The sequence below is a fragment of the Thamnophis elegans genome, chromosome 1 (assembly GCF_009769535.1).
Source record: "Thamnophis elegans isolate rThaEle1 chromosome 1, rThaEle1.pri, whole genome shotgun sequence".
Lineage (NCBI taxonomy): Eukaryota > Metazoa > Chordata > Lepidosauria > Squamata > Colubridae > Thamnophis > Thamnophis elegans.
Genome location: NC_045541.1, coordinates 109,319,536 through 109,343,592, shown reverse-complemented (window position 1 = coordinate 109,343,592; position 24,057 = coordinate 109,319,536). Strand labels below are relative to the sequence as shown.

General features: G+C 40.2%; 1 protein-coding gene across 1 annotated transcript in view; it reads left to right on the top strand.

Annotated features, from left to right (window-relative positions):
• Window positions 1-24,057, top strand: part of LRP4 (LDL receptor related protein 4) — a 109,140-nt gene that overhangs the window by 55,843 nt on the left and 29,240 nt on the right. The window contains 10 exon segments of the mRNA XM_032238864.1: window positions 6,984-7,100; window positions 7,740-7,751; window positions 7,754-7,852; window positions 9,198-9,314; window positions 19,105-19,233; window positions 19,464-19,583; window positions 19,696-19,821; window positions 19,916-20,041; window positions 21,249-21,383; window positions 22,842-22,967. Of these exon segments, the coding sequence (XP_032094755.1) occupies window positions 6,984-7,100; window positions 7,740-7,751; window positions 7,754-7,852; window positions 9,198-9,314; window positions 19,105-19,233; window positions 19,464-19,583; window positions 19,696-19,821; window positions 19,916-20,041; window positions 21,249-21,383; window positions 22,842-22,967 (1,107 nt within the window).

The window sequence follows — 24,057 nt, the reverse complement described above, 5'->3', positions numbered from 1 at the left end:
TATTTCAGTAGATAGCAAATGTAGCCTTTGCTCTCTCTGCTTGACTTCCCAATGAACTGCTTTGATTACTTTACAAACACAGTTATTGCATTTCTAGCAGCCTTTCTGAGACCTATCAGTGCAGGTAGGTTTTGGCAATCTCACACCTGAACCAGCCTGCACCTCAGTTGCTTGTCTGTCTCCTTAGTCCCTCACCTTTGGAGAGCAGAAGAATACTGAATTGTCTTCTGCCAGCTGCCTGCAATTCAGCAGTACAATTCTCACCGGCTCCAGGTCAACTCAGCCTTCCATCCAACCGAGATTGGTAAAATGAGGACCAGGGGTGGGTTTCTTGCCCCGTTCCAACCGGTTCGGTTGGAACAGGGCCGGCGGCATCCTCGTGCACGCGCGCGGTGCACGCATGCGTACTAGCGTCTGTGCGATGCTCCAGCTGCTCCTGGAGGATTGCGCAGGCGCTGTATGCGTCCTGCGCATGCGTGGAAGCGCAGAACTCGTCAAAACCGGGTAAGTAGCGCGGGCGGGCGGGTGGGCCCTTCACCGTTCCCGGAAGTTACTTACTTCCGGGTTCGCCGACCAACCGGTTCGCAGGGACCGCCGCGAACCGGTTGAAACCCACCCCTGATGAGGACCCAGATTGTTGGGGGCAATATACTGACTGTAAACCACTTAGAGGGTGCTGTAAAGCACTGTGAAGTGGTATATAAGTCTAAGTGCTATTTCTATTAAAATAGGGATGCAATTTTGTTAGATTAAAAAATATTTTGCATATTGAGAGATCTATATAGAGTCCTTCACATCAGTAGGGGAGCGGTGCAGAAGAAATTAATGAGACAGAAGCTTGCTCTCAGAATCTCATCCAGTAGAATCATATAAGGCCAAATAACAGCTGAATCTTCCCAGGATCAAATGCATATTATGTACATGGGTGTGGTGTTTAATTTAATCAGTGTTGGTCAGCATGTTTATAAATTTGGTGAAGCTTTCTTAAGGGAACAGAAATATCAGGAGAAGGATGGGTGTGACATTTGCAAAGGCTGTAAAGAGACTCTTGATCTTAGTGAAGAAGTCTTGGAAGCCTGGTTTTCCCCCCCCTGAATAATGGCTATTTAGGCACATAGCCAAGTTTCCTAGTGCTATGATAAAATTTTTCAACATAGCTGAGTTGAGACCTATTCTCCATTAAATAGGAAGGTCACTATATGGTCAGCAAACACATGAAACAATTATTTACTTGTCTGTTGATTGAATTGTGTCCTTCCCCATAAGTGTGTATTCTCAAACTCTGCTTATCAGGAAGATAATTTTGTATGGGGATCTTGATATAAAATATAGATGTTCTTCCCTATTGTTTAGACCACTTTTGCTGCCATGCACTTTCCAAATGTGTTAATGGCTGGGAATGATGGGAAATATAATCTAACACATTTGGACCTGTCAACAGAGGTGGGGGTGGAAGAGCAATGTTTTCACACCCATCATCTTTGTTTCAAGATTTGTTTGTCTGAGGTATTTGCAAAAGATAAGTGTGATTTTGATGACAGAGGGTGAAGGAAATTGGTGTGAAATTTGCTTTTACTTCTAGACCTGTGTGTTTTGTGTGTGTGTGTGTGTGTGTATCATATTTTTCTGGCATATTTTCCTCCCTTCATTTTTTAAATAATCATAACAGATTATTATTATTTTTAAGGAAAAAATAATCTATTCAGACTTTTTAAATTAAAGGAATAGTACCCTAATTAAAGGCATTGTTTTGCATGATTAATAATGAAAGTTGATGTATATTAGGTGGGTTGCTAAAGTTGATTAGCATACTTCATTTCTAAAGAAGAATTGTGTGGAGCTTGAATTTGGCTTTTTTGTGACTGAGGAAAGTAACAGTTAATATATGTGCATGTCTTTATTGAGCCTTTTAAAATGCTTCAGATTCAGATTTGGTTGCCTGGCTGTCTCCGAGCTGGAAAAAATATAGACACAAATGAGTTATATCTACAGTTTTTTCCAGGGCTCAAGTTGTCAGGGTGGCTGGTATGAATGAATGCAATTTCTTCTCCAGTGAGAGTTTGGAAATCAATCTTAGGTTTGTGGAATCTTCATCATCATATAAAGATTACATTACCTAAACTACAGATGTAAATTTAATTTCTGGCAGCAGCAGGGGGGCACGCATACAGTACTGCATTACCCCAGGGTTGACGATTCATTTCTCTCTATGGAGGGATAGCAAAGGAATGAGTATAAAAGCATTTCAGATTTCTTACTGGGGAACATAATATTCAAAAAACTTGTGATTCAAATTATCCAATTGGGCAAATGTTGATCTTGAACTTCATCCACCTTCCCACACCCAGGATCTTTTGGGAGTGTTGGACTACATTTTCCATTAATCCAAACCAGCATGGTCAGCTATCAGAGAATATGGGAGTTATGGTGAATATATCTTACCCACTCGAGATTAAAGAAGACTAGGTTACATGGTGATAGCTTTGCAATAATGATCAACTTGAGACTATGTTGGTATCAAAAGTTAAGAGATGGAATGGCGCGAAAAAAATATTTTACTCATCCCATCCACAGATTTACAGGGAAAAATTAGAGGAAGAAATACTATGTTGCATAAAGTTCCAGGTGGAAGGGGAAAATATAAATATATTGAAACGGTAGCAATTCAGACAAAAGGAAGGATCTATAATAGAAGACAAAATGAAGAAGGCTGTCAAAATAAAAGTGTTAAATGGTGTTAAATATCCAGAACCTATATAAAAAGATGGAAATATTTGGCAGTCCTTATTTTAAAGTAATATTTTATTCCATATTTATAGACACACACCAAAAAATCCATATTTATGTGGAAGTCTCTTTGGAACATGTGGAACAAGATTGATTTTGTTGCTGTTGTTAATTCTGCTGGATTGGATAAATAGCCTATGTTGACCTGATTTTCAGAGTAAATAATGTAATATAGTATAGCCTTTATTGTCATTGTACAAAATAAATACAACGAAATTGGTTGTTGTGTTGTAGGGTTGTTGGAAATCTGCAAGCTAGATATAATTAAGAGAAATTGCTGCTTCTCTGCTGTTTCTGTTGTTCTGGTCATATTTCTGAGCTCATCCTTTGCATATCTTATTCTTCTTGGTTCTGTTTAATTCCTTTTGAATCTGTCTACATTGAGAACCACACTGCATTATGAGTATATTCTACCATTCAGCTGGGTACAGTGAGATGTGTTTATTCCTTTTTTTTCTTTGAGGATTGATGATAATGAGCAAGAACCAGTAGTTCTCAGACTAGAGAGAGCTGTTACATAATACACCATCCAAGACCACTAAGGGAATCACCAAATATCTGTTCACTTAGAAAGGCAGGAGGAAGAAGCCAAGATTTTAAACTCTGCAATACGGAGGGAGGGGCAGAGAGAGAGGGGGAAGTAATCTAATTCAATAGTTATATGGGCATACACTCTTGAATTCTTTGTTCTGCAGTGCGAAATCATCTGTTGTCTTCAATACTTCCTTGCTGTCTGCAACAAAAATTCAAAACTAGCCAAACTGAGAGTCTTCTGCCAAGTTTAACCAAAGGGTGAATTAAGGATTAAGTATCTGGAGAGCTGTGATTACTGTCAAGAAAAATTGTGATGTCTCACATGTTCTAATCTAAAAATTTAAGGAAAAGAGAGCATCTGTATAGCTAATTGTAGGTTAAACAATTCTCACTAATGGCCATGTTAACTGAAGATTGAAGAGAGTGTAGATAAACCTGGATGGCACTGTATTGGGGAGAACTACTACTGACAGCTCCTAGATAAATTGCCACAAATGCTAAGCATTTGGTTGATTAGTACTTACCTACATTGTGCCTCAAAGTATTGTACAATTTCAACCAGTATGATTAAAATGTGGCTGTAAGGTTAACCATGGCGAGTGTGTTTATTTATAATTTTTAAAACCTGATTTTCATAATTAAAGCAAATTCCAAAGTAGATTTGCAAAGATAGTTCCTGGCTGCAATTTCAGGATAAGGACACTGAAAAATTGGAAACACTAACTATCCAAATGGCCATTTATTTGCAAAGAAACCACCTTTCTTCCTGTTTATTGGGCTACTGCTGCAGATGATGACAGCTGTAAGATAACATCAGCAGACTGGGCAGAGATGAAAGGGTTTCTTTTTGTTGCTTGCCTGTTTAGTTGAAGGAAACCCTGTTCCTTTGGAAAACACGGCTACCAGGTATAAAATCTTTTCTTCTTTGTCATCTTCTTCTGACAGACAGATCTAATTCAATACTCATTGTAGAAATTTACTGGTACATTGAAGGCCTTCTCAGTGGAATAGTTTATAGAGCAACAAATCTGCATATGTTGCTTGATACTTTTGCAATATCCATGCATCATCTCTTGCTTAAGCAAAAGGAAAAATGATTATCTACTAATTATACAAAATATACCGCATAGACTTTCCTTAGACCTATTTTAACTTCTCAGCTCCACAGGGAGCCCAAGCAAAGCTGTTAAAGAAGAGGAAGAAATTAAATGAGATAAGATCCTCTACTCCACTGAAAGGACTTCTGGTTTAGGACCTCTATATTCAAGTGGCTCAGCCGTATATTCAGCATGTTTCTTTTTCTTCCAGAATTTTCTCCCAAAATGCTGAAAAGGAATGTTCAGAAGCAACTGGAAAGATTTTCATTTCTAGTTTTGAGAGTGAATGAGTGAGTGGGAGAGAGAGATGTCATATAAAAATCATTCTAGCCTGTCTTCAGTAAGGAAATGATTATATTGATTTGCTTAATACAAGTAGTCTTTGACTTATGCTATAACAGAGACTGTCCATTACGGTCATAAGTCATTATGGTTGCAAAGTAGGACATCAAGTGTGGGTGCGTAAAACAAGCCTGTTGTTCGCTCTGGGGTGTTTTTGCCAAAAAAATGAAAGTAAAGGCCAGCTTTGAGCAAAAGTGCAGTCATATGACCATGGGACGCTTCAAATGGCCATAAATGTGTTGTCACGTGATTAGGGGTGGTGGTGGCTACCAGTTCACCTGAACCAGTAGTGGAAATCACAGGTGGCCCCCCCTCCATCTTCCCTGACTCTAAGACATCCCATTTAGGCCCTCTTTTTGCCAAAAGCGCATGCGCGGAAGGCTAAGTGCATGTGTGAAGGTGGCGCAAGCGAAGTGAGCATGCGCAAGGGCAATCACATTTGTGAACCAGTAGGGAAGGTAAGTGAATACCACCCCAGAACAGGTTGTAAGTCAAGACTACCTGATTGAATGGGAATGATAACAGCTGGGAAAAAGACGTAAAAAGAAAATCTGAAGCCAAATACTAGCTTGGTGCCTTGTATGAAAATTTAGAAGAGATGTCTCCTCATTTGGCATAGGCTGTAAGAATTGGGAAACACTGGGGAATGAAAACCCATGGTGTGGATGTTTGGGGTTTGCAATGGTGAAGAAGATATTAGCTACCAAACAAAATTTAGGATAAGCAGAATGATAGCAGAAAGGTTGGGTTTTTTTTTTTTAGAATCTTGTCAAAGGCATTTAAAAATATCAAGAGACTTGGGAATGTCATCTGATAAATATGTCATTGAGCCACGGTGGCGCAGTGGTTAGAATGCAGAACTGCAGGCTACTTCTGCTGCCTGCTGGCTGCCTGCAGTTTGATAATTCAAATCTCACCAGGCTCAAGGTTGACTTAGCCTCCCATCCTTCCTAGGTCGGTAAAATGAGGATCCAGATTGTTAGGGGCAATATGCTGACTCTGTAAACCGCTTAGAGAGAGTTCAGAATTCAGATATAAGGACTTTTTCATTCTGTGTATTGGAGTGTAGATCACTAGAAACTGGATTTATCTGTTCCCAAATATTCTTGTGGCACTATTGTTTGGAAGTGTGCAATGGAAAATCTGACAATTCTGCTTTGTGCTCTTTGGCGGGCAATGAAGAACTTAGAAGTTGTTTAAATCTAACATGATGGAGAGAAATGAATGTATTTTCAGTTTTTTGGGGAAGAATTGGACTAGTGTTCAAGGCAGAATGAGAGAGGGGCAGATTTTCAGGACTAAAGTAATTAACAGATACAGAGAAATTGTTCTTTTGTATTTCTGGATGAGCGTTCGAAATAAAACGTAAGTGTAGAATGTTGGCCAGGACTTATGTTCCTACTTTGAAAATTCATGTCTCTTTTAATTCACCACAATTTCAAATAAGTACCATATTGAGAACACTGACTGTTTCTTCCTCCCATTTAATAGGCTAAATTGATTTGACTACAGTACAGCTGAAAATTGGCATAACTTTCAACCTCTACAACAGTATTCTCTGGCACAGAAAAGGGAACTTAGCTGTTAGCTAAGCACAATTACCACAATTTTAGCCCACTTTTAAAATCTAAATCTAAATCTAAAACTTTTAGTGATATCACCAAGTTGTTACTTGTTACTCAGAGTAGAAACGGATCTTAAAAAGAATTACACTGCACATTAAGTTTGGGGAGTTATTAATGTGGTATCCCTTCATTTTTATTAGTAATACTATTGTACTAATTATAATTATTACTAAATTATACATTATAATATTTTCTTCCATTCAGTTGTGTCCAGAGGCTTCTCAGAGGCTGCCTGGACAAGTCCCTTGCAGTTTTCTTGGCAGGATTTTTGGAAATGGTTTGCCAATGCCTCCTTTGTAGGGCTAAGTCAAAAAGACTGGTCCAAAGTCAGCTAGCTTTGTGCCTAAGGCACTAATAGAACTCAAGGTCTATTGGTTTCTAGCCTGGTGCCTTAACCATTACATCAAACTGGCTCCCATTATAATTATAATTATTAGAACATTTTATATTTTAATCATTACTAAATATAATTAGTACTACTAGTAGTAGTATTACTACTGTACTACTGTTATGTCCTTGGCACGTGTGTATGACTTAAGAAGTGAATATAGTGCAACTTATTGAATGTTCTTCATTGTTTCTTTTTCTTACTTTTCAGTGCTGCCTACTTGCTCATCCCTGGATTTTCACTGTGACAATGGCAAATGCATCCGTCGATCATGGGTCTGTGATGGAGACAATGATTGTGAAGATGATTCTGATGAGCAGGACTGCCGTACGTTAAACGCACAATCCCTTTGTGAGAACAAACAGAATGTCACTGTCGGACCTGCAGTCAGCTTTTGGAGATGGTTAAGCAGTAGAGTAGCTGTTAGAATAGATGGTGTATGTTTTAAAAAAACAAACCCAGTTATGTGGGTTTGCTTTAATCTCAGTAATTTAGGTTTGTGGTGTTCCTTAATATACTACAAAACTTAACTTTTGGCAGGTGAACACATTTGTGCAAATATTTGAAAGTTGTCTTATTATGTTACCTTAATCCTAGTTGGTGAATTCCAACCAGAGATGTGTATTGCTTATCAAATTATGCTTTGAAATTTGCATTACAATTACTGAGATAAAGCTTTTATAAATATTACATGTTTCTCCAGCTATTTATTTAATAGGCTTACCAACAGTTGTATTCTCAATGACATGGGCTAATTGGGCTATTATTGTATTTTATTGTTTCATTTTATTTTAAAATAGTCTTATAATATGTTCAGAGAAATTCAATGAACAGAATAAATATATAATAAAGAATTGCATTCATAGATGTTCCTAAAATATCTGGTATATACAGTATAGGCTTCCGTTGGTGGAGTAAACCACAATGCTGTGTTTGACGTGTCTTTTGTGGGTTGTGTTCCTGCAGCTCCCCGGGAATGTGAGAAGATGAGTTCTCCTGTCAGAATGGATATTGCATACGCAGCCTATGGCACTGCGATGGTGACAACGATTGTGGAGACAACAGTGACGAGCAGTGTGGTTAGTCACCTGATTGTGATAGGACCAAAATCAAGCATTTTGAAGTGCCAAATGACATGAGAGAAAAAAATAATTATAGCACAGATGATTGGAACATAATTTTTGCATAGGTTTTAGTCCTAACATGGTGGGCTGAAAATCATGTATTTTATTCTTTCTGAAGACTTTGATGTTATCCGTGCAAAGAGGCAAATGGCCATTCCCAAATCAATTTTTGAAAACCCAATTTGCAGCTGAAGCAACAAGATGACAATGTCACTGTAGATTTGAGGGGGAGAGATTTGTTCTAATATGCCTAAAGAAAGCCCATGCCTTTCCCCGTTTCTTGACCATTTGCAACTGCAGTCTGGCATTACAGCTTCTGGGGCTTTGAGGACTGTGGGGGGGGGAGGGGGAAAATGAGATTAGGATACATCTAGACTTCAGGCTCCATGGAAAAAGTTAAGATAGTTTGCTTGGCGGGTTGGGAAATTGGGGTGTTTGGGGGTTGTGCTATGTCTCTTCCATGCCACATCAAACTGTATTGTAGTACAACTTCAGCTTATCTCTGTAAAAATCTATACTCAGCAAGCAGCCATTATTCTGTGCAATAGTAATATTGGAAAGTTTGGGGATGTGATCTATTTTTAAAAACTTTCACTTGCAGCTCTGAGGGAAGGGAAGGGGAAAATGAAGAGCCATGGTGGCAGCACAATGGTTAGAATCAGGAGTGGATTGCTGCCGGTATTGTTGCTGGTTCACTGTGCACGCGCACACAGTTGACTTTAAATTGTTCTGCACATGCGCAGAACATGAAAAAATTACTAAAAACATGCTGGCAATGGGAGTGGCGACCAGGGAACTGGTTTGGGGGTGTGGCCAGCCTGGGTCTCTGCCAGTTCTGCAACCAAGGCCAAAATACCACTACCAGTTCACCCGAACTGGTGCGAACAGGTAGCAACCCACCTCTGGTTAAATTGAAATTGAAATTTAATGAATTTATATGCCGACCAATCCCGACGGACTCTGGGCAGCTTACAGAATACAATTCTAAAAAAAAAAAAAAAAAAAAAAAAAAAATTAAAAATAGAGAAAAAGAAACAGATTTAAAAGAAACACGTCATGCACTCAATGTAGGCGGGTTAGAATGCAGTATTGCAGGATAACTCTGCCCATTGTCGGAGGTTTGATTTTGACCTGCTCAGGGTTGACTCAGCCTTCCATCCTTCCGAGGTTGGTAAAATGAGTAGGGTTGTTGGGGGCAATATGCTGAGGATTGTATAGAGAGGATTGTAAAGCACTGTGAAGCGGTATATAAGTCTAAGTGCTGTTGCTATTTTCCCCTAAGCTCTTCTTTCTGCTGCAGATATGAGGAAGTGTTCAGACAAAGAGTTTCGCTGCACTGATGGTAGCTGCATAGCTGAGCACTGGTTCTGTGATGGTGATACCGACTGCAAGGATGGGTCGGATGAAGAGAACTGCCGTAAGTGCCCTCTCTTTCTTGTCTTTTCCAGCATTTAAGCCCCACGTTCTGCTTCTGGGGATATGTGCCTTTTTTTTAAATATGATATAAGCACCCATTGGCCTTAACCTTGCTGTGTAGGATTGAAAATATATAAACTACTAGTGCAAAACTCTGCAGGCATTTTGCTGTCAAAAGAGCTACTTGAAATGACATCATCCTTCTTTCATTTGATAAAAACATCTGCTTCTAAGCTTTGAAATGATCATGGGTATCAGTTACTACAGCTGTTAATGCTGCTCTTTTATTTCTGTCTTGAAAGAATAACATCTTCTCCCACAGTAATGCTTTTTAAAATTGATTCTGATAAATGGAAGAAGCCGTACCAGATTTTTCATTGAAGAATCCCCACTAAAAAGTTCAAGAATTTTGAATTCCATTTTTAAAGGAAACCGACCTCATTTTCAGTTATGATTTTTCTTGCCTGTTTATTTAAAGAAATTATATACCATGTACTCCAATTTGCATTAAGATTGTTTAAAAACATTTACTGCTGTAGAATCAATGCTTTTCTCATGAAACTCGATTATGATGCAGTACTTTTAAATGGCAAGCAAATGGTATTTTAACACAAGACTATTTTTATCCTACTTCAGTAACTTTGAACTTTAGCAGGTTTTGGTTAATTTTACTGGGTATCGATGAGAATCAATCTCTCTCCCTCTCTCCCTCCCCCCTCTCTCTCCCTTCCTCCCTCCCCCCCTCTCCCCTTCCTGAGGGGTATACACTATTTAATTTTGCTTTGTTGGTATATTACAGATTATTTTGTTTCTAAAATTTTCTCTGTGGGTAACTCTTGGCTTATAGCTACAACTGGGAGTGGAACTCCCATTGCTAAATGAGGCAGTTGTTAACTGAGCCATGCCAGATTTTACAACTTTTTTTTTTTTTGCTGTAGTTATTAGGTGAATTGTATGGTCATTAAGAGAAACCATTTTCTACCAATGACTTTGCTTGTCTGAAGCCATTTGGGAAGGTGCAAATGGAGGTCATGTGACTCCAGGGCACTGCAACTATCTTAAATACATGCTGGTTGCCAAGTGCCCAAATATTTGCCATGTGACCATAGGGATGCGGCAATAGTCATAGGACCAAACATAAATCACTTTTTTTCAGCCCTGTCATAACTTTGAATGGTCACTAAGTTAATAGTTGAAAGTCAAGGACAATCTGTATACATAAGACATTTGATACTAAAGTGAGAATTACAGCTTAATTATATGTAGAATTATTGAGTAAGTGGAGGAATGGAGTGGGATCCAAAAACAGAAAATGAGGAGTTGGAGGATTTTATAACATAACTTTGTTACTGATAGGAGAGTCCAGATGTGTGAAAACTAATCAAGAAGGCAAGGACGAAAAAAGCTTACAGTGTTTTGACCTAACAATCCATCAGTACAGTGTCACTTTTAATTGGTGGGCCTTAGGATGTAGTGAACAACCAATGAAGGGAGGAGGTGAACAGGTGCACAATAACCAATCAGATCATGAGATGGCATTCTTTTGCCACTAAGTGATGAAAGATGAATGAAAGTCATGACACAGATTAAAGGCAACATTCTTCTTGGATGATATGGGGCAGGTCCTGCATTCCTTCTAACTCTGACCTTGTAGCCCCCTTCCCAAGATAGCAAAACAGACTATTCTATTCTGATGTTGCTTAGATGAAAGGGGGAATCCTCTTTAGATCCGAACTTTTCTAACTTTCGGAACTGAACATTTGACATTTTTATTTGAATCTGAACATGGTTCAAAGGTGTTGAGACCTTTGTGATTTAATATTTGGATTGCTAAAGTGTGCTTACATTGGAAACTGAGTTAACAAGTATTGTATGTATGTATGTATGTATGTATGTATGTATGTATGTATATGTATACGTATTGGTATAGGTATAGGTATATGATGTATATGCATATATATATGTATATGTTTTCGTAGATTTTCATGGGTGTAGGTATGCTGGTCTTGTTGTATTCGTGTCTTTTCCCATGTAAGATTGAGATTTTCTTGGCAACGTTTCGGCGAGGTCTCACTCGCCATCTTCAGGCTGGTGTTTTCGGCTTAAAGCGTGGTTGGAGCTGTCGTCTTTCTATAAATCTTGGTGGGGGTGTGTAGAGTGCTGGTTTTGTTTCAATAAGTGGATTGATTGGCTGTGTGGTTGTATCATGATTGGTAGATTTGTGCTGATTGGTGCTGGTTGTGTGTCTGTTATTGTTTTGTGTTGTAATGGGTGGTGGGTGGGGCTCATTTGTTGACTAGGGCTGGTTTCCAGATTTCTGGTAGGCGGGAAGGTATCGTCACATTTATTCATGTTTTGGGGGTGTTTCTCTATTTCGATAGCTTCCATAATTATTCTCTTGTTGTCGTGTTCAGTTTTGAAGATTAATTTGGTTCCATCAAAATTAATTTCATGTCCTATAGCTTTAAGGTGCTGGAATAGGGAGGAAGTTTTTTCCTTTTTTCTTACTGCGTTCTTGCGTTCTGCGATGCGTGCATTTATTCTCCTATTAGTCTGTCCCTATGTAAGTTGCAGGGCAGATTTTGCATGGTATTTCGTAGACTCCTTGGTTTTCTAGCTGGATTTTGTCTTTGGGGTTTCTTAAGATGTTGAAGGTTGTCTTTAAAAAAAAAAACAATTTTTATTTGTTTTTGAACAAGGACAAAGATAAAAATAAAATAAAAAACCCATCTTCCATTACAAATTGTAGAAAGTGTGTCAGTTGGTTACAGTATTTCCATGCATCTCTTCCATAGTCACCACCTGCTTTTCATATCAACTTGCATATTTTAAATTCACCTATATTCATGTATATCACAATTATTATATAGCAATAGCAGTAGACTTATATACCGCTTCATAGGCCTTTCAGGCCTCTCTAAGCGGTTTACAGATAGTCAGCATATTGCCCCCAACAATCTGGGTCCTCATTTTACCCACCTCGGAAAGATGGAAGGCTGAGTCAACCCTGAGCCGGTGAGATTTGAACCGCTGACCTGCTGATCTAGCAGTAGCCTGCAGTGCTGCATTTAACCACTGCGCCACCTTGGCTCTATATCTCATCCTTAATTTGACTATATTGTTTTACATCCTTTTATATATAATATTCAAATCTAGGATTATATGATAACATTCCATTAAATCATCCTAAAATCATCCAATCACAATACATCTTATAACATATTCTAGATAAAGCTTTTAAACCTCCTCTCATAATCTCCATATATTGTTTATATAAATTTCATATTATAAAACTAATATATCTATATGTATTGTTATCATTATTAATCATTATTTAACTATAGCTATTGTCACTTCATTTTATACATACTACTAGTAAATAAATTTAGCTAATTTTTATTATACATTTTCATTGCATCAACCTGTATCCCTCAGCAATTAGTACGGTCTTATATTCTTGCCATTTGTAGCATTAATGTTCTAGTTATTTTCTTAATAAATCTTGTATAAAACTCCCTTGGCAACATGCTTTTCCTTTCGTATCTCACAAAAGCTTGAAACCCAATATCTGTTCTTTCCATCAGCTTATCTTTGGTTATCGCTAGTGCTTCTATCAAGATTTCTTTCCTTATCTCTATCAATTTTTCTCTCTTTTCTTCTTCTGTGCTTGAAGTCTAGGGTAGAATTCCAATCCATCCATATCCCCTTTCCATATTCGCTCTTGCCATTACCAACCACGCTCACTTTGTTATCAGTATCCACAGTTTTCTTATCTCTTTGCTCATTTTTTTTCTTCCTCTTTTGAACTCTGTCCTCCACTTTCTTCATTGGTAAACATCCTCAGTTTCTTCATCAGATTTTTCTGTTTTATATTCCATATTCTCCAATCTCTTTTCAATTCTCTCTGTCACAACTAATAGATTTGAATTTCAAACATAATCATTTGCAATGTTACAGTTTCTTTTTTCTGCTGGGCCATTCTTTTCAATTTTGCAGGTTCAAGGCTATTTTAATAACTTCAAACACATTCATTATTATCTTTCAAGTCAAAATGTTGTCTTCTCTCCAATAGCTAGTGATAGAACTTCCAAAAGGCACCTGTATAAACAACTTGTACTCTTCCTACTATCACTACTATCACTGTTAGTAAACAAGCTGAAAGAACCTTGACTCTCAAGCGATCAAAGAGAAAGAAGAAAAAACAATGTATCCAGCCTCCAGCCTCTAAGTGGCAGTATAACGGCTTTTCCTCCTGTTGGTTACAACCCTCTTATAACCCTTCTTATTTTCTTCTTTATATTCCAAGCTTAAGAAAGAAAGAAAAAACCTTAATGGAGATCAAAAACAATCAAATCAATCAAATCAAGCATTATAAAAAAGGAGAATTTTAATCCATAGGTATAAGAAAAAGTGAAAAAAGAAGAAGAAAAAATTAATCCATTCAGTTTAAAAAACAGGGACCCTCTGCAAAAGTTCCATCCGTGGAAAAAAAAGAAATTAGAAACTGAATAACACATTAAGTTCAATGCAGATCAATCTCGCTGCCTACAGCCTTTTGTCTTCAATCTTAACTTAACTTATATTTTTTTCTTGGGTAGTCTCTTCCTCTAATAATAAAATTCCTCACCAATCTGACACACTTTCTCTTTCCGCTTTCTTCCCATTCCGGAGCTGTCCCAACTTCAGCAGCTTCATTAGCTGTGTTTCTGTTGCCGGAAAAAAGGCTACTCCTGGATCTTTCAGGGACTTGCAGTGTCCCTGAGATCAACAGGAGGTGCCCTTCTCAATCACCATCTCTGCGGGACGGTTTAGGTCCAAATGGACCGTCCAGCAGCAAAAATTCGACTGCGATCTCGGAGCACCAAGTTCACATGTCGTGCCGTCGCGACGTCAGCTCTCTCTGCTTCGTTGAAGGCTGTCTTGGTATTGTGTTTGTGAAGAATTTGCTGATTTGTCTGTGGTGCCTTTGATGTAGAGGAGGAGGGTGATGCTGTTGTTCTGTTTTGTGTCTCGGTTCTTTGGGGGGGTGTCTCCCTTTGGATTAGGTTGGTAATTATTTTGTTTGTAATCCGTTGGAGATTAATACGTTTGTGAGAGTGTGTAATTCAGTTTTCAGGTGGTCTTTGTCGGCTAGGCGTTTGGTTCTGGAGATGAGAGTCTTGGCTACAGAGTTGATCTGTGCGGGTTGGTGATGGGATTGTGCATTTAAGTAGCAGTTGTATGTGTTTTTTCCCGGTAGATGGTGTGGTCCTAGGGAGCCATTGGTTTTTTGGAGGATTAGGACATCCAGAAAGAGAAGTTGGTTGTTTGCTTCTATTTCCATAGTGAATTGTATTTGGGGTGTGGGTTGTTGAGATGTGTGAGGAAGTTGTCCAGTTTTTCTTTCCTGTGTGGCCAAATCATGAAAGTGTCATCAACATATCTAAGCCTAAATCTGAACACAAACCCAAACTCTGGCTTAGATATGTTGATGACACTTTTGTGATGTTAATCCAAAACCATGCAGAAAGTTATGTTGGAAAAATTTGAAATTTTGCTCAAAATGGGATTTATTACCATATGGCATATCCTACATAGACAGCAATATAAATTAACGTATCAACTAGATTAGTAGAACCCAATGAAACATAAATATTAAAGGATGCATGTTCAAAAATCAATTTCTAGGCCGTCTAACCATTGAAGTAAGTATTTCTTATAATAAAAATAAGTTGGGTACTGGAGCGGTATATGCCCTCAATTTACAGCCGGTCACAATGTGATCTATATTTTGACATGGGACCCTGTAGTCACACTAAGGGGAAGTATGCTGTGCCCCATTTATACAGAAAGTCCTGGCAGATGCCATGTGAGATGCGAATCCTATTCAGATTGTCCATTGCTGATGTGGTAATTCAAAGCCTGGCACCTTTTTTTTGTGGGGATATTTATATGTCTTCCTATGTCTGGGTGTTCTGCGACCAGTTGGCTTTCCATTGGGAATTGATGTTAGTTGTTGGCCTGATAAGTGCCAGTGGGGGCTTCCTGGATTTGAGTCTTCCCACTGATAAATAACACATTCGGAATAGGAACAAAGTACTCTGCGAGTGGTTTCATGATTGGAGCTCCTTGTGAAGCCTAGTACATTTTTTTGTTTTGTAGTCTTGTAGTATCTTCAAGTAGACTGAGAGAGTTTATTTGTTTTCTGATTATTAGGACTTTGAACCAGACTTAAGTCTGTTTGACAAAGCGGCTACATTAAAGTGAATGATCAGAGAGGATATAGTTTGCTGTAGGCAGCCCCCACCCCAACATCGGGAGGAAGTTATTTTGATAAATGATTTCCAGCACTCTTTATACAATACAATATAATACAATACAACACAATGCAATACAATAGCACAGTTGGAAGGGACCTTGGAGGTCTTCTAGTCCAACCCCCTGCCTAGGCAGGAAACCCTATACCGATTCAGTCAAATGGCTATCCAACACCTTCGTAAAGACTTCCAGTGTTGGGGCATTCACAACTTCTGGAGGCAAGCTGTTCCACTGATTAATTGTTCTGTCAGGAAATTTCTCCTCAATTCTAAGTTGCTTCTCTCCTTGATTAGTTTCCACCCATTTGCTTCTTGTTCTGCCCGCAGGTGCCTCTTTGTTGTCTTTCTCCCAGTCTGGGTGCATTTGGATCATCTATTTCAAACACCCCTTTACCTACGTTTTATTAATATCAGGGAAACCAGCTCCAGCCTTTGTGAATTGCTCCCTTTCCAGTTTAACTCCCATTTTCATTCAGTTTTCTCTTTTTTGCCCTTCCTCCCATATCTGAGAAGTTAACTGGATTCTCAGCAGACAGGCAAAGTCTCCCCCCCAGGCCTGTCTCAAGGGCATTTTTCATAATATGTTCTAGATAGGAGGAACTTCAAAAGGTTTGGAGGGAGAAGACAATAAAAGCGTCCAGCTCCTGAAGGACAAGGGTGGTGCCGGTGTGGGGTGGGATTTGTCTTTTATCTTCAGAGATAATGAGAGCTGGCAGAAAGCCAGAGCTGTAAAGATTTCTGAGCCAGGAAAGTCTTGGAGAGGAAGCAAATTTCACTCTCCCCTTGCCATTGGCTGTACTTTTCCTGCTGGTTATTAAAATATGTATTTTCTTCAGAAACTTAGCTGTGTTAGAGGCATGGGATTTAGTGAGATTAGCAAGCTCTCCTGTATATTTCTAAAAGCCTAATGCTTTATTTAAAAAAATCCCATAGAAGCAAACTAGAAATTTTCCCTCAGTTTAAACCACTCTTTCCCACATGGTGCCCTTTAACCTATGCTGAACCATTATAATTATTGTCAATTTGATGTATATTTCCATATTTATAACCAGAGGGCACTCAGGATAGCTAAGTACTCCTGGGCCTCTGATGTCAAATATATTTTACCACCTCTTGTGCTCCTTTCTGTCTCCTGCTTCTTACGATTTTGTAATTGAAAACAGGTGCAGTTGCCAGAAAGTGCGACCCAGATGCTTTAGAGTCCTGAATGCTTTTCCTGGGGTCCTTCTGCTTGAACGTCCTTCCAAAAGCCTTCTTTCTGTTGCAGTAATGATTTTCAAAACCTTGAATTTTACAGACTGCTGATGTTTGACTATCTAACACAAGGAATTCTGTTCTCTGGTGTTGGAAGAAATGTCCTTCTGGGTTCAGTTCCAAGTGGGGAGAAAAACACTGGAAACATGGAGGCTGCTTGGAAAGATGGTTTTTATGGTGGACAGGACCACATGGTTTGAGGTCCTGGGGGAAAAGGGGATCCCATGTCTTGAAGATCTTGAAGAAAAGCGAAGAGATGCTGAGGGAGCCTGAGTTTTTATACCCTCTCTTGAGCCCCACCTTGCAGCTTCCTGTTCCTGTGTAAGAAATGTATTCTGATTGGTGGTCAGACTCCCAGAGGGCGGAGGTCTAGCTAACTTTGTAGGCTGTCTGACGTTTGAGTCCCAAGCTTGGTTGAGCTGTTGCTGGGTGAGGATGTAATAAAAGGGCTTTGGGATTCCTATTATGGCTCTGCCTGAAGGAAGTAGAGCTTTGTAATGTAGAATAGACTGGCTTCTGGCCTTAATGGCCCATTGACAAAAGTGGGGAGGCTGAGATTATGCCTCCCTTTTAGGGGGAATATTCTGTACTTTTAATATTTCCTAAAATATTTCATTTTTCTAGGAGAGGGGTGCGTGCTAACTTCCTATACTGGGCTTAATTATATTGGTGAAAGGGCAGTACATCTTTTGTCTTAAATTAAACTGAGTTCTGGACCAATGTTATATGTGCTTAGGAAGAATTCTTCTGCGAAAGAGAGAGAAAGGGAGATGTTTGTGCTGGCATCATTTTTACCTAAATGGTATGCTTCAGAGGTTCGCCACAGCAATTCATGGTGACTTCTGCTTAAGAGCATTGGTCGGACAAAATCCTCAAATGAACAGTTCGTTCCTCTGTTCAATAATACAGCGTGGCTAATTGCAAACCTTTGCATAGTCCTCTCCAGAGATACCGAAAATTATAGCTTTGTATGCCTAGAAGCTATCTTGGAGGTTAACTTGCTGTTTAGGCTTTTGGAGAACACCATGCCCTCATTCTCTTGAACACAAGGAAAGCCATTGGAATGCTTGTGGTCAGTCACAAATGAGTCTTCACATTAGAGTGCATACATAACCATGGCAATCAACGTATGATACAATCAGTGGTGGAATTGAATATGTAGTAAAATCTACTGACATGTGCTATTTCTATGTTTATTATGAAAGTGGATGGAAAGTCTATGTGGATTTGCTTAGTGGGTTTGTTATTGTCCACCTTCATAAAGTGTGCTTCAAATTTATAAATGCCGCTTTTCAGTTGCACAATCCCTGTTGCACTTCAGTATGTACAGTAGAGAGAACCTTGTATATGACTCCAGCAACTTTCAACGTGCTAATTCTATGCATGATGACATCTTGATAGAATATGATAAGACATAAGATATATACTATTCTATACAAGCAGCTTGAGTATGTAAAGGTTTCCTAATTTATATTTCCTAGGGCCTTCAGGGAAGCCTCCTGAAGGTACCTGAAGCCTCCAGAGGGCCTCTGGGGGTGGGGAGGCTGTTTTTGCCCTCCCCAGAATCCTATAAAGCCTCTGGAGCCTGGGGAGGGTGAAAAAAGCATGGAAAAATGGGGGGGAGCACCTCCCATGCGTGCATTCGCACTGGGTGGGTCACACATTGCATTATGGGTGCGGCACATCTGCACACGACCTCCCTGCGCTCTCCCCCCTTATGGCACGTGAACCAAAAGAGGTTTGCCATCGCTGTCCTAGGCTGTGACATGAAATAATCTTAAAGAACGGTAGTGGATCTTTCTGTGGATCTTTTTGTGATTTTTTTACAAAACAATGAATGCTTGGTTCAAACCAGGCATTTTGGGGGGCAGGAAGCCAAATATCCCTAGTGTTTGATAACTTTCAGTGTAATGACAGCTTGTGCATGATGCTTTCCACTCTATCTGCTAGGAGCCATGGTGGCGCAGTGATTAGAATGCAGTATTGCAGGCTGGCTCTGCCCACTGCCAGGAGTTTGATTCTGAGTGGCTCAAGGTTGACTCAGCCTTCCATCCTTCCAAGGATGGTAAAATGAGGACCCAGATTGTTGGGGGCAGTATGTTGTCTCTGTAGACTGCTTACAGAGGGCTGTAAAGCACTGTGAAGCGATATATAAGTCTAAGTGCTATTGCTATTGCTTTCTATTTTGTGTATCAATTAGGGAATCTCTTGTTAACCTTTTTTTTTTCATTCCCCTTTTAGCATCAGATGTGCCAGCAGCAACATGTAACCTGGAGGAATTCCAGTGTGCTTATGGGCGTTGTATCCTGGACATTTACCATTGTGATGGAGATGATGACTGTGGGGACTGGTCCGATGAATCTGATTGCTGTAAGTTATTTGCAGCAGGGGCCTGCAGACTCAGATCAAATGGCATTGCTGTGTTGTTTTTTAGTCAGATGTGCTTCATTTAACAGAGAAAACGTGTGATGGGCATCTGTCATTCCAATATTCAAAAGAAGAAGCTTTTCAGCTTTCCCTCCAGATAACAAACTGACTCTCTTGGGCTTAATTTGGGCTGAATTAGAGTCTGAATTACCATATATCGTTTATCTCCGTAGCCTCTCACCAGCCTTGCCGCTCTGGAGAGTTCATGTGCAACAGTGGCTTGTGCATTAATGCTGGCTGGAGGTGTGATGGCGATTCTGATTGCGATGACCAGTCGGATGAGAAAAACTGCAGTGAGTATCCTGGGACTTGTAAATCAAGTCCAGCCTGGGGGCAACAAGTAAGAAAATAGGAAAGCGCATCATGAAACTGTTTTGAAATTCTTGTTCCTGTTTATTTCTTCAGCTACCTCTATGTGCACAGCTGACCAGTTCCGATGTAAATCTGGCCGCTGCGTTCGGCTGTCTTGGCGCTGTGATGGGGAGGGAGACTGCTCTGATTACAGTGATGAGGAAGACTGTGAGGACTCGGGTAAAGATTGTACAATTGAATGCCTTTTTTTTTTAGCTAAAATCTGTGCTAAGTTCGTCTGTCCGTTCTATAATTTGGAACATTCTTCATTCAGGAATCCCACAATGTTCCCCTGACCAATTTCTGTGTGGAAATGGGCGCTGCATCGGCCAACGGAAGCTATGTAATGGGGCCAACGATTGTGGAGATGGCAGTGATGAGAGCCCTGCCCAAAACTGCCGTAAGTTGATAGTCCTTGACTTACAACCATAATTGCAACTAGAATCTCGGTCATTGAGCTTAATGAAGTCATGAGGCTGTTTTGCTCAACGTCGGCAATCTCAGCATTCCCAAGATTTGTGGTTGTTAAGTGATCTTGTGAGTTGTTAAGCATAGGGAGTTCTAGGTACGGAGTGCAGATGCCTCAAGGGAATGAGGAAGACATAGGGAGATGCAAAGCAGGCAGCATGTTCAGGATCTGAAAATCCTCCCTGCCAAAATCCAAGAAGGATTTTCAGCCCCGGAGTGAGCACTTGTGCACAGCCTACATTGGGTCTCCCAGTGCCTCTCTCAACACCAACACCACCCCGAGGCACTCTACACTCCTTACCTCCCCACACTGCCTGTTCAGGGGCTGAGAATGGATTTTGGCTTCCTTTCATCTCCGGGGGCTGGCTGAAGGAACTCCATGCCTGTTAGCATGGAGCTGAAATTCTTCATGCCTGTTTGCTGGAAGCTGAAATCCTTCAGCAGGAAGCTCTTTCAGCCAGCCCCAGAGATGAGAGGAAGTCCACTCAGCATAGCATCAACTTGCAACCTTCCTTGCTCATTTATCCATTGACTTTTTGGGGAAACTGGCAGAGAAGTTTGCAAATGGCAAACAGGTGCCAAGCACCTTGATAGCGATTGCATGACCGATGTGGGGTGTGTAGGTGCGCATATTGACATTTTGCAATGGGCAGAAGTGTTTTATAGGCTACAAAACACCCTTTCTAAGGCCATCATTAATTTTAATAATTTGAATGATCAGTTAAATTGTAAATTGGTAGACTACCTGTTAGAATATTCTGAACATTGGGGTGATGACCTAATCTGGTATTTTCACGCCTTCTTTCTTATCTTATCTTATCTTATCAAACCATAGTTTGTCTTTTCTGGGAAATTTTTATGGATGCAAGTCTATTTGTGGAGAAATTTGGCATTCCAGGTATATATTGAAGAGCCAAGCTAAGCTCAGCCAAGAGATAGGAATTATTCCTTCCTTGACAATTTAGGAGCAATTGTTTGTGTGAAATATGGGGTCTCTTTTTTCCACTTGAGAACTCAAACTCGTCTTTCTCCCCTGACTACTACTTTATAGGTATTTTTCACAATTTGTCCTAGATAAGAAGAAAATTCTAAAAAAATGGTTGCATTACAATCGTTTTCTGCCTCTGATCTTTCCACAGGTCCTCGAACTGGAGAGGAAAATTGTAATGTCAACAATGGGGATTGTGCCCAGAAATGCCAGATGATTCGCGGAATAGTGCAGTGTACCTGCCATACAGGTTACAGGCTTCTAGAGGATGGTAGATCATGTCAGGGTAAGCAGTTTGAGCACTTAGGGGCATCTGTAGGTTTGACTGGGAATGAAATTCATAGCACCTTGCTAAAAGTTATAGCACTGACAGGCAGTGGCATTAACCAAGTTCAACTGCATAATTATATGGACCTTTCTGATTTGTATTGATGCTTCCAAATCACTGATCCTAACACTATCAATCAAAGACACTTTATTAACCCTCTCTTAATAGTCTTTTTTTAATTAAAAAAGCAAAGTAGAATCAAGAGAAAAATGGGAAGATTCTAATGGAAAGAGAATTTTCTGAATTTAAGGAGAAAAAAAAAGGTTTAAACCAGTAGCTGCATATAATGGCCTTGTTTCGAAGTATCTATAGTAGAAAATCTGCTAATCTGACTGAGTTCTTTTTTTTTTCTTTATCCTATTACCTAGTACGGAGATGGCGAATCTTTTTGTTGTTGCGTGTCAGAAGTGCGTGCACATGTCCACAACAGCACACACCCGCACCCATAATGCAATGCGCCCATGACTCCACCACCCCATGTTCCACCCCCCTGCATATTCGCCCCATACTCTCCTGTCCCCGCGTATGTATCCATGACCCCCATCCCCATGCTCTGTTTTGGGCCTAGTAGGCCTCCCTGCAGCTTCCTGGGACCAAAAATGGGCTGCGGGGGGTCCAACCCCCCGCACATGCACGTGTGACCCCTCACCTCCTCTTACACATGCACGTGTGTCTCCTACATGCGTCCCACCCCCTGCGCATGTGCAGCAGAGACCTGAAAATCAGCTGGCTGGCAGGAGGAGCGCATTCATGCATCATGGAGCTGAGCTGGGGTGACGGTTCGCATGCCCACCGAGAGGGCTCTGCATGCTACCTGGTCCACAGGTGGTGGCATGCGTGCCATAGGTTCGCCATCATGGACCTAGTACTGTAATAGGACAAAGGGAAAAAAAGAACTCCAGGGTCATAAAAAGGGCGTGGTTTTTTAATTACATTCATAATATGAATAGATTACAAATTGTGTAGATTGATGGGCTGGAGATGATTAGTTAAGTACTTGATATTCTGGGTTATCTTTTACTGTTTTGGTTTTATTATCTCTGTGAGTCGTCAAGAGTTGTGCTTTACAAGACCGATAGCAATACAAATCTTTGACTGGTGCAGTGGCCTAGCAGTAGAGATCTCACCCCATAATCAGGAGGCTGTGAGTTTGATCCTATGCATTTTTCTCTCTGGGCACAATGAGAAAAATATCTGCTGCGAACTCCGCATTGGGGACAGGAAGGGCAACTGGCCAGTAAACACTCAGCTCCATTGCCCCGACTCCACCCCAACGCGAGGGGTCATTAAAAGACAAAAAATAGCCATATAAATCTTTAAAATAAATAAATAAGCATCAAAGTATGGAATCCAAAACCAAACTATTTACCCTTTTTTCTTTAGTTGTTCAGACTCTTTATCCTTTTCTGATTCCAGATGTGAACGAATGTGCAGAGGAAGGTTATTGCAGCCAGGGGTGCACCAACAGTGAGGGTGGTTTCCAGTGCTGGTGTGAACAAGGCTATGAGCTTCGCCCAGACAAGCGCAGCTGCAAAGCCCTGGGTAAGAAAGAGGCTTCAGCTCCAGGCACTGGGGATCATTCAGTGCTGAGAATCCATCCATGTGTCTGATGGATGACTGCCGGCTTAGTTCATGGCTTCAGTTTCTCCACGGTGCTTAATTTTCAATTGCTGCTTGCGTAAGGAGGCTAGTCTATTTTTCCACAGCCTGATCACTCTAGTCGGGCTGGATTATCACTTCCATTATTCCATGACAATACATTTTGGGTTGTGTTTACTAGACTTAATGGAAGTTATAGTCCAACACTTTTTGGTTGGAAAAAGCTAGACTAGGATTTTGGGGGCAGGGGTTCTATCCCCAGCTGCATGCCTCTTTTGGAAAATAGAAAATGTGATAATAATGGTTCTGTAGGAGATGACCAGGCTGAGCCTGAGGAAGGGGTCAAATGCGTCGTCAGTCATGAGTTCCACCATGCCTACAAGAGATCTAAGTCAGCCCACTTTGAATTCCATCTATTCCTAACTCTTACTAATTTCCCTTAACCGGTCTAGAGAGCTTAAACTTACAATAAATCTTTATACACATTGAACTGCCTGGATCTCCTAATTTTCCAGAAAGTTTCTCTCTGGAAATATTACTGATATTTTGATTGGTACTAGTACAAGTTATTGAGTTATTAGTCGCCCCTTTAGATATTACCAAACTAGAACTCCCAATCTTATAGCTGAGAGTAATCGGAGAACACAAATTTCTATCCCTTAGCCTGGCATCTGATGTAAAATACCTGGGAAAATGTGTTTTTTGTCACACATTTGTCAAAAGGTCAGCAAAAATTCATTGATAAAAGGCTTTAAGGCTTCTTAGCCAAAGAACAGGTATCTTGTCACAAGGTGTTTTTTAATGGAGTAGAGCCGTGACAGAGAACCTATGGAGTCATTTCTTAGTTCCCTGGTCTGCTCCAGTGCGCATGCTTCCCTGAAGCCTCCGGAGAGAGAAAAACGACCCAGAAGTCCGTTCCCAAACTTCCGGTTTGCGTGTTGGGTCGTTTTTAGCCTTTAGGAGGCTTCCCTGATATAGACAGCTTCTTAAAGAGGCAGTAAACCTGCTGACACATTCTCATTTCATCAACTTG